This window comes from Oryzias latipes, chromosome 7, assembly GCF_053564925.1.
Source record: "Oryzias latipes strain Hd-rR chromosome 7, Olatipes_Hd-rR_3.1".
NCBI classification, from domain to species: Eukaryota; Metazoa; Chordata; class Actinopteri; order Beloniformes; family Adrianichthyidae; genus Oryzias; species Oryzias latipes.
In genome coordinates this window covers 34,853,387-34,864,942 of record NC_136243.1, presented here as the reverse complement: position 1 = coordinate 34,864,942, position 11,556 = coordinate 34,853,387, and the positions used below count along the sequence as shown (strand labels likewise).

The following is an 11,556-nucleotide window of genomic DNA, read 5'->3' as shown; positions in this document are numbered from 1 at the left end:
GCAATTCAGGAATAAACGAAATGTAAATGCGATGTATAATCCGTCTGTAGAAGCCAATATCATGAAATGACAATAGAGGAAAAACCGTATTTATTAGTGAATCCTAATTAGCTGCCTTTCCTTTTATTTCTGCCGTCGTGTTTCTCTCCACAGCCGTTTCACTCGGCCGAAACTTCCAATTGGACTGAAAAACGTTCCACCTGGATGGCCTCAATTCTAACCACCACCATCAAACTATCGCGTTTCCACCAGATCAGCAGAAGACCGCCGACTGATCAATATGTACATTTACAGACAAGAGAAAATCCTAATTCAGGAAAATATGGAGAATAAAAGACTTTGGACGTGCAGAGATATGTGTGTTTTATGAAAATGAATGAGATCCCATTTTGAAACCTATAAAAATGAAGGATTTTTATTAACAAATTGAAAAAATTGGGGGATTTTTTTCTTCTAATTTTCAAGTTAAATAACATTTTAAAATACATTTCTTGAAAATACAAAGATTATGTATTGTGTTATAATCAGAGAAGGGCAAATGCTGAGCTTCCAAAAACTCAGTTTGTTGTTCAGATGAGACTGAAATATAAATCTAAATGACAGGGACAAGCCTGAACGCAGGTGTGAGTGTCATCCCACACAGTTTAGGACAACAACCTGACGGTTCATGACAGGAGGGACTGGACTTCCCCGCTGTGTCCCACAAATTAAAAACAACGCTGCTGAAAGAAGATCTGCTCTGCACAACTGCAACAGCAGATACTTGTGATTCATCACCTGACGGCGTGACGGGAAAGCAAAGCTCTGAGCCAACACAACACTCCAGTGAATTAAGGTCAAACATCTGCCTCAATTGCTCCATCCAAGGTGACAGATGTTGATGCTTGTGTGAAGGGAAGCGACCACATTAAAGCATTTCATTAATTGATACAAGTCAGCAATGAAGAAATGGAAAATCCACTTTAAATTGAATACATTACTTAGTTAAAATGACTGACTAATTCATGTTAAGGTCCAGAAATGAACATTTAAAACATAAATGCTTATTTAGTGAACATCAAAGAGTCGTTGGGCTTCTGGTAGAACCCATCCAACACCCCCAATGCAGCCTTGACTCTTCCCTCCACCTGGTTTCACAAACATTCGCACCTTGAATTATATGAGGGAAATCAAAATGTCCCATATTTACAAGGTATATAAACAACTCCCAGCTTAAAGACCTGCAGGGATCCTGCGGGGGTCAGGGACAGGTATGGCTCTCACAGGTCATGAATGTTTCAACAGCTCAGAAACCCAGAAGTTCCCATTTATCGCATCGAAAAAAGATTTTCTGATGAGAGCTGAAACCTCTAACTACTATTTAAGCATTTAGAGAAACAGAATCTTCTAAATATCCATCGTGAAAGTAAAAAAATACAGAATTTTACTTTACGATTTACAGTCAAATGGGCAAAAACAAAGGCGCATCGTGTGATCGTACTCCCCTCTGTGAGTAAACTTCAAAATGCTGATTCCTATAAATCCTGCACATCTCACATGACTGAGCCTTCATAACTCTGCTGACAGAAAACATTTTGAATCTAACTGTACACCATGCATTATTTATGGTTCTCATTCAGCCTGCAGATGCTGCATGCTTCCTTTGCATGAGAAAAAAAACCTTCTGAATGCGCCAGACTAACAGAGTGGACACACATCCAAACCAAGGCTGTGTTTCTGCTGAAGCTCTTGCAGCAGATAGGGGGGGCCGCCTCTGGGACATCAGGATCATCCAGGGCAGATGCAATGGCCTGAAACTCCTGGCAGAGCTCTATTAAATATGTCCCGCTGTCCGCCGATCTCCTCTAGTGAGTGCAGGAAACAGGATAGAACAAATACAGGGATCTCCAAAATTAGGATTTATTTCCTGCAGTTTAGTGATTTACGATAACTTGCTTCAACAGATTCTAAAGGCTCAGATTTCTAAAAATAAAAAAACTTGTTTGAGGCAAATTCTTGGTCCTGCGCTTACAAAGATTTGTGGACTGTTGAGACAGTTTTACCATGAAACTAAATGATTGCTTTGAGTTCAAAAAAGGCTAAATTTAGTGGCACAGATGGAAGATTTAGAAAGTCAACAGCCAAACAGATGGAAAAAGAAGATTATGGCGTCTGAAAGAGACCCAGAGAACCCACATCAACTTTATCACTTCCTCGTGTGAGTGTCAGCATCAGATAAAGCTGAGAAGAAAGCTGAGGTTGCTACGGCGATACTCCTCAGTGACTTTCTATGAACCAACAGACTGTTGCTGTGAATTTTTGTCTGAGACCACTAAAATATGTTTGAATATTTGTGCCTGCCGGCTTTGGTAATTACACAAACTAACAAATGTTTTTAAACACCCAAGGTGGTTTCACGCTGTGACAGTTTTCAGGCATTTGCCGAGGATTTTCTTAAATGTCAAAAATCTCTGCAACATTTATTTAAAGTTACATAAATTCCAGAAACTTTTCCCAAAGTGAAAAAAAATTATTTTTTCATCTGTTATTGTGGAAACTTGTCCTCTGGTTTGTTTAAACAGGAGACGTTTCTGTTTCTGCAGATGGAAATAATCAAACTAATCATTATTTATTTATTATATGATCATTTTCAGCCCTCCTTTTCTGAGTTTGGTTTCCTTTTTTGAGCTTTACATTTGTGTACCAAGTAAATCTGCTGTGTTTATGGTATATTACTATTATGTATTTTCTTTAATATTTTCTATAGGTTTAAATGCTGACAGCCTGGAATAAAACTTGATAACCTCTTATTGATCATTAGTTTGCTATGTTATCTTTGTTGGACCAAAACATTTAGTTCATTTTTCCAACCTTTATTTTAAAAAACGGATCAAAATTAATAATTGAATTTACTGTAAACTAAAGACTACACTGTAAAAACACTTGCATTATTTCTTTAACTCAATTCGTTTATGTTGGGATTTATTTTTGTTAACTCTTCGGAGCAATACTAAGTTTTTGGGTTTTAGTGTTTTTATTTTAATTCTTTAGTTTTTAATTTTATTTTTCCTGAGTTAAAATAACCCAGAAAAATTAAGTCGCTTTTTTCCATCGAAGGTGGTCTAAAAGTTGGTTAATGTGTGAGCATTTTACACTGTGATCAAATATGCAGCCTCTTTTGTTTTTTATGATTTAGGTTGGGATTAAAGGTGGGAAAAGTCAAAGACCAGCCGAGAAAATATAGTTTCCAAGACGGAAACCTCAATCAGAGGAAGGAACAGACAGAATAAAATGTCTTCTCTTTATCGGAAAATATACTTTTAGTGATGGTGAGTTCTGTGTCCAGAAGTTCAGATTTTGTAATGCTTCATATCTTGTTTGTTCATTTCCTTTTTTTTTTCATTGAATCTAAATCTCAAGTTCTCAAACAGAAACCCATCAGGAAGTCTCAACCATGTTCTCAAAATGTCTGACTTTCTTTTCAGAATCTTCATAAGTTCAAGAAACAGAACCAAAGTGATGTTTATCCCTTCAGAGAAGAAACTTAGAAACATGAAGTGACATTTCTCAGCCTCTGATTGGCTCCATCCTGCAGGTGAGCGTTCTCCTACAGCCGTCAATCAAAAGTGGGGCCTGTTTCGTCGTCCTCAGAAAAGTTCACTGGTTTAATAGTTTAAATGTTGATGTTTGATGATAAAAGCTTCCTCTGTGGTGTGATTATCAAATGTTTCAAACGAATTCGAAACATAAGACGCTGAATGCAGCAGCGTCTTTTCAAATCCCAATCGTGAGGTTCTGCTGCTGAGCTCCGTGTTTGTGTAAACCCATCCGGATCCAACTCCAAATATTCAGCCCAGCTAGTGGCCAAGGCGTAAGCTTGCTTTAAACTCCAAAGAAAAATCAATACAGCAATCCTGCATAAGCTGTGTTGCTCTTTGGGTTTTTAAGGAAAAGGTCAAACTTCAGGCCCGTCTCTGCAAATCTGCTGCAGGTTTCACAGTTAGAGCTGATGAACGGCTGCCGTCACGCCGAGACACGCCGAGACACGCCGAGACATGTTGAGACACGTTGAGACACGTTTAATGTCTAAAATCCTCGCTAACGCTTACTTTTACACTATGATATTTACAAGGTATTTAAAAGGTGATACCAAAGTACTTTTGTTGTACCTTCTGGATATTTATGTGGTATTATTTGGTTTATGCTTACATGATACCTACTGTGTATTAATGAAATACCTACTGGGTATTTGTGTTGTACCCTTAGGGTTTTTACACTTAGCTTACAAATTTCACATATGTTAAATGGTACTCTCTGTGCACTTGGTAAATATTAAATGGCACATACTAATATAGCTCGTAACTACCTTCTTAGAAGGGTTAGGTCAGAGGTCAATTGCCCTACCACTGCACCAAGACTGCCCCTACTTACCCTCCTTATTCTCTTCTCATTAACAGCAAGTAACAAGAAACACAAGAAGGTGCCAAATCAGTAAAACGTGTATTGTCTTACATGTGATGATTACCATGAGACACATAGACTTGCTAAGTTGTTAGAAAGTAAATACTTGGCACTTTTTCTCTGTACTTCAAAGGTATTTTCTGTTTCTCTCTTGGTACACATGGTAAATTACATAAAACACAATAAGTTAACAAGTACTTTGTTTGTACTTAGTGTGTCCATACATGTGACAAGTACCACAAGAGACACAGTACCTCAACACGTAAATACCCAGTCGGTGCCATGTTAAAGATGAACCAAAAGTACAGCAATAAGTACCTTTTAAGTACTCAGTAGGGACACCAAAAGTACCATGTAAATACTTTTTAAAGTTTCACTCTGATTATCTATTTATTTATTTTCAAAGTGTTTCTCAGTGGGTCTTTAATTACGATGATGCTGTTTTTAGCCAAAACCTGCGTCATTTTCTACGACGTAGTTTCTGCTGAGCAGCAGGGGTTCATCAGAAAATCTCCTTTAGGTTGTGGGCGGGACCTTTGGCATAGAGTAACTCCATCTCGTCCCGTTGCTGAGAGCTCTCTGTTTACATCCTGTCCTGCTAACTTACAGGCCCTCAAACCCCATTAAACGTTAGCGGTGCAACAAAAATGGCGAGCAATTTTGGAGCTATCCAGCCGTAAAGTTTGGGAAAACAAGGACGGACATGGATCTGTTTGATGCATCAGAATGGAGCAGAGCAGAGAGCTTCTGGCCCCGCCCAGTGTATTTTTTACATCACACATACAATCTTTTTCAAACAACCTGTGTGTCATCTGCTCCTGATTATCAACAATTTGAATAAAAAATACTTCAGAAATGCAATTTTAAGACTAGTTCTTTTTTCTATGTGTCCTCCATCATCAGAAAAATGCACAAGAACATGTTAAAAACACAATTTTCATCAGATTCGGTCCTAAAATATCCTGTAAGTACCGCTCTGTCAAAGAAAGCTGAGGTTTCTCATTTCCAGCTTCCCCTCCACTTGAGTTTCCTCCTTCTCCGCCATCAGACGTCACTCGTTTCACAAGCCTTCAGTCTCAAGGACGCATTAATATGAAGATGTTTTTGTTTATGGTATGAGTAATGACATAAAGGAAACACAGGAACTGCATGCTTCTGACTTCATCAGCGACCTTGTAAGTAGATTTCATTGATTTTCTGTCGTCTTTGCTAAACAAGCTATGAAGAAATGCTGCCAAAATATTTAAAAAAAAACACTTTTCAATTTGACAGAATAATGTTTTGTCTGTTGTGAACTCAACTTAACAGTGGTACACTTATTTTTTGCCAAAGTGTTCTTGTCTTTTACTTATATTAAAGATAAAAAGATCTGAGTTTAATACAAAATTCTGAACCAAATTCCCATTTTTTCCCAAATTGCGTTTCATTTTTTCAGCCACATTTCTAAAACTGTGTTCTTTCTGGTTTCAGGGTCATCATTTTTTTCAATCACAAAACACATTTACAAAACAAAATCAATTCAAGTTAATTCAAACTTTCTTTTTCTGCCATAAATATGTGAGTTTTGTGTTCAGCAGTTGGACCTCCATCAGCCGACATCGCCTTCCTCCCTCCCTCGGCTGACCCTCCGTTAAAAAAATGCGTTTACATTTCTGAGTTAACATCTACGGAAACGCTGGGTCAGGTCACCCGGCAGGGATCCAGGTCAAACGTGCTCGCCGCTCTTCAGGTCAAATCTTTAGCAGGTTCTAAAGAAGCGATGGTGGAAGCTGTGCAGTCAGACTGCAGCCCCCAGCATGTGGCCTGCCTCGGCCCGCCTCGGCCTGCCTGTAAGAGCGATTCGGTTCACCGTTTTCTGAACCAGGACACTTTAATTCAGCCAACCGTTTGTTTCAGTTCTTTTTCGTTGGGGCCTGAAGCCGTCCTGGACAGAAGGGTCAGATTGTTTTCATTGCTTGTCGTTCACATCTTCCCCTTTATCCCTCGGTCCATCCTAGGCACTTTAACGTTGGGAGTGGGGTCATCTAGACCCACTAGACAGTGCTCTGAACCTTTTTTCTTCAATGATTTGTGATCTTCACTGGTGTCCATGGATTACATGAAATCTTTCCACCTTTATTCACCTTTGTCATGGTAGGGGGAACACGTCAATGTAAGGGGGGGGGGTCATCTAAGATAGCACAAGGGTAAAAGGGAAATAGATTACAGATTGAAAACTTTGCGTCGTTGAATTAGGGGAGGAAATAAAATGTGAATTCTCAGACTAATGTGGAACCAGGAAGAAAACCTGTAAAAACGCTACAGCATTTTTGCATTGTTGGAGAATAACTCAAGAAATAACCTCGAGTAAAACATCTGTGGCCTCTAAAACAATTTGACCCCAAATGTCTCAGTTTAATCACATAACCCAGGCTGTGCTATGTGCCAACCAGTACCCTATAGGTCACTCTGGATCCATGCATTAGACAGGCGTTTGCAGGAACGCGTAGCTCCTGCTGAGTCTGCACACAGCGGCCGACTCTGGATGGAGAGCGGCACCTTCAGCCCTCACTTCTATATATGGAGCACGACTCCTCGCCCTCAAGGGATCCCATTAAAGCGACTCACGCTGAGCATTTTGCCATATTTTCCCAGCAATCAGCAGATTCCAGGTGATCCCTGCAGTCACCGGCAGCACAGCAGACAGGTGGCGAGCGGCAACTTCAGGGCAACGCGCTTGTGGCACCTTCTCTCACGGGACCCGTCCTCACACTTCACGGGCTGCATCTCAGCCGTGGCCTCTGGGGACAGCGGGGTTGCTGATGGTCATTAGCCTCTGCTGCTGTCACTCACAGACTCGGCAAACTTCAGCAAACTTGGGCTCAGCTGCAGAGCGGCAGCCTTTTCAGGTTTTTACAATCTACTCTACATCGAGACTTCAGCATTTTTTTCTGAAGTCTGTGGGACCGCCGGGTAGTTGGAGCGTGGACAGACGTGAGGGCAGACAAGCTGCTCCCCCCGTGGATTATTAAGCTGAGAGGTTAAGGTTGTAACTCCAAAGATGCGGCGCTTGAGCTGTGTGAAGCATTGAAGTAACAATGTACTTTGAAAATCAGTTGGAACATCGGGGCAAACCTCTCCAGACTCATAGGAAAGTCTAACGCATTAAAAATGAAACTTCTTTTGTTTGGAAATCCTGGAGTTTACTGGTGTGCAGATAAACAAAATGAAACCCAGCATTCAAAGACAGAGCAAAGGTTTATGACAAAAACCAACATCTCATTTGGATTGACTATTAATCCTGCAGTAAAATAAAATATAAAAACAAGCAAATCAAACCAGCAGGAAGTGAACCACACTGTCCAGGGTTAGGGTTAAAAAATCTTCCAAAAACTGAAAAGAAAGTAGAGGCCGCCGTCTTTCATGAAAGCGGGCTCAGAACTCGGTCATCTTCTTGTGCGTGTCCGCCTTCCTTTGCTCTCTCTGGACGGACAGCTCCTGAGCTTTCTGCTGGACCAGCAGACTGCGAGCCGCCGACAGTTTCTCCTCCAGCTGTTTCACTCTGGATGCATCCCTGGATGAAAACCAAGAAAAAAAAGCTGAGCATGAGCAGCACAGCAACCCGGCTGAGGCCGTTTGTTTACAGTTTTCCTTTAAAGATGGGCATTCATAATCCACTGGTTGTTCTATGCCGACATCCACTCAATTGATTATAGAAGTGCTGATAATGAATGTGTGTCTGCATGCAGAAGCTGTGGCGCTGGTACTGACCGGCCCGTGTGTCTGCTGAGGCTCTCGCTCAGTTTCTGGATCTCCCTCTCGGTCTGGGAGACCCTCTCAGCAGCCTGGAACAGCCTCACGTTCAGACTCCTCTTGGTGCCCCTCCCTCCTCTGTAAGCCTCCAGCCCCGCCGGCGCCGATGGCGCAGCAGCGCCCCCGTCTGCCCGCTCAGAGTCCCTGCCTCCGAGCTTGCGGTTCAGAAAGTCAAAGACGGTGCGGCGCCCCTCGGCGGGGGCCCGAGGCTTCCTGCGCCGCTTGGGGCGGGAGCTTTGAGGGCCGTTCTTAGCCGTCTGGCTGCGGGTGCGCCTCTGCGTGAGCTCGGCACACTCGTCCAAGGACTTTCCTTTGGGCAGGAGGACCGCCATCACCGGCTCCACCCGACCCTCCTGGGTTTTCCCTAAACCTGAGGAGATGAAACGGAGATTGGATCAGATCTATCTACTATCAGGTGTTTCCAACCGTCAAACCCTAAATAGGTATGAAAGAGCAGATAATTCAAGAAATACAAGATTCTAATTGTTCAATTGTAGCAGACAAGTCCAAAAAACACATTTCAAGTGTAACGTTTTGTATTTTCAAACCTAAACAGCTTCTTTTTTTCTTTTTCCACAAAAAGAACTGATAAATTAATTACACCTACACAGTTGTGTGTAATTAATGTCACAACTTTTTATGGTATTTAATGAAAAAGTTCCTCTTTTCACACCAAATCATGTTTTCTTGTGGATAATCTTAGTAAAAGTTTGATGGAAATCATTCGACAAAATAAAACATAACTAGAGGGTCACTAAGTACAAACATTCAAATGATCCTCTTATGTTTCACTAACATACTAACTTAAGTTTTTCACTGTCTAAATTCAGCTCTAAAGTTGAAAAATGAGACGTACATGTCCACAAACGGCTCTACGACTGCCTCTTTTCCTCAGCTACGGCCATACATCACTTTTTTTATGTTGCGACTCCGAAGTGAGGTTTGGTTTTGATTTCCACTGACCTTTTCCGTACTCGTACCCCATTTTAAGCATAAGTTTGGACCCGATTCCTCTGGTGTGAGCCTCCCAGCCGCCAAAATGACCGCTGCTGGACGTTCCTGCAGGCTCAGCAGCGGATTCTAAAACTGATGCAAAACAGAAAAATGAAATATCACACAGTGAGATTGAAAGATGTTCATTTTAACAATTCAAGAGACAAACCTCAGGGGTGTCCACATGAAGGAGGGATCCCCTCCCAGGACAGTAAAATGCTTCTAGAAAACACTGTTTTTTCTTTTGTATACCTTTTGCATAAACGTCGGTGTCTCCATCCCCTGAATCGTCCATATCCGAGTCAGAAGACAGCGGATCATCTTCCCTCAGCGGTGGGATGATGCAGTCGGCCTCGACCACCGTGTCTTTCAGCAGCAGCGAGTCGAATTTCACCGTATAGAAACCGCTGTCAATGTCTACAAAGACAGCAGACATTGCCGTTAAAATTCATTTCTAATGTTGAAATTCCACAAAGATGCTGTCTGTGCGCCTGCAACAAAAACCACCGTCGTGGAACAACCTGTTATTTTAGCCGGGTACCAGATCCCGTCCTCGTGTCGAGACAAACAGGACGAACCCTCTTCGAGGTTACTGAGGTCACACTCCAGGAACTCTCTGAGCTCGGACACTTGCACCACCTGTCCGTGGGAAAACCTTCAAAAGATGAGGACCCCTGCTGTTAAATGAGCCCCTTTCAGAGTAAAACTTTCACATTTAAAGGAAGTCAAAGTTAGAGTCAAACGAAAAAGCACAAACTCGGAGCGGAGAACCTTTTTTTTTATGTTGGATTTAACTGAAGGGACTTGGATCCCTTCAATTAAAAAACCGGCACAGCTTTGGGTTGTTGTTTTTTTACCTGCAATTATCCTGAAAGCGACATTTGTCCTCCAGGTGGAACGGACAGGGTTTCATGGCCTTCTGGGTGGGGTAGAGGTAGAGCACCCTCACTTGAGCCTCTTCTCCATCAGTGGGTTCTGCCCCCACCACCATGGCGTTGTGATACTCCAGCGTACCCCATGCTGTCCTGTAGGGCGCTCTTACTTTTGTACCACTAAGTGAATCTTCTTCTTCTGCATCCTCCTCCTCCTCTTCCTCCCCATCCACACCCCTCTCCCTGGTTTCAGAGGCACTGCCAGAACCTTCTCCAAGTTCTGAATAAAATGCAGCAAACTCTGCGTTGGCGTCTGCCGGTGCGAGCGAGGAGCCGCCCCACAACCCGTTGCTGTCCTCCAGGCTGGCCAGGAGCCGGCTCTTCTTGACTGACACCAGGCTGGCCTCGGTGAGCTCGATCAGCTGGGAGAGGTCTTCCTTCAGCTTGAGAAGGTCCGGCTGCTGGCTGGGGTCTAGACCGGCAGCCAGGGCCGTCTCCACCTGCTGCAACTGTGCACCGTAGGCAGTGATGGCAGCTTCCAGGGTTTCTTCATCCATCCTGACCACCCGGGAGGAAGAGGAGCCGCCAGCATCAAAGTCCTCACGCGGCTATGGAGGAAGGAGGACCTGAAATGGGATTGAAGGTAAACAAAACAGCAGGGCCATTATTTTCACCACCCTAAGACACATTACGGATCATCCTGAAGCTTCAACCATGATGATGGAATTGAAATGCAACACGGACCGTATTAAGTAAAGGATGTGTGTAGTAATATCAATATAAACAGGAAAAAAAATACTGAACCTCACCGAATTGTTTGTATCTATGACTCTTGTGGTTAATTTGAATAAGTTAAAACCAAATGTTTATGCAGATGTAGCCAAGAACTGTAAATAAACGCAGAATGTTGCTAAAATAAAAAGCTGCTAGCCGGCTTTCCCCTTTTTTACCCCATGTATAATAAATCGTTTATTACCTCAGTCATAGAGTCGTTAAGAAAGCGGAACTGCATCAACTGAAATGACAGAAAAACAGACGGACACCAAAATGCAAAGATATTAATAAAATAAACCGTTTAACCGAAGGTGCTAAAAAACTCCTGTGAAGCTAGCGGAAGTCAAGAAAATGAACACTTCCGGCGTGAATGCTTTTGCTTTCATAATAAAGGTACATTTAGTCTGGTTATTTGTGTTTTGAAGGTGACTATAACTTGAAACAAGTTTTTTTTTATTTGCAATTAGGTAAAATATGTGATGTAGAAGTTCAGTTTGCTCAAGCCAATAAACTTTTCGGGAGTGACTAAATTATGTTTACGTTTTCCCGTTTTAAAGAAAAAAATCAAAATAAAAACATGAATAAAGAATAACTGTGTTGATAAATTAATACATAGATAAAACAGCAAAACTGTTTTGTTGCTTGTAACAGTATAGTTGTAGCTTAAATGATAAGATACAACATG

The 11,556-nt window shown here is 42.0% G+C and overlaps 1 protein-coding gene across 1 annotated transcript; it reads right to left on the bottom strand.

Moving 5' to 3' along the window:
• Window positions 1-7,597: 7,597 nt before the first annotated feature.
• On the bottom strand, window positions 7,598-11,234 carry zgpat (zinc finger, CCCH-type with G patch domain). Its single transcript, XM_004070237.4, has 7 exons — window positions 11,074-11,234; window positions 10,083-10,723; window positions 9,747-9,880; window positions 9,478-9,642; window positions 9,196-9,318; window positions 8,191-8,602; window positions 7,598-7,993 (listed from the first exon to the last, which is right to left on the bottom strand). Exons 2-7 carry the CDS (start codon window positions 10,652-10,654, stop codon window positions 7,855-7,857), a joined length of 1,545 nt encoding a protein of 514 aa, XP_004070285.1. The 5' UTR covers window positions 10,655-10,723; window positions 11,074-11,234; the 3' UTR covers window positions 7,598-7,854.
• Between the last annotated feature and the right edge of the window lie 322 nt (window positions 11,235-11,556).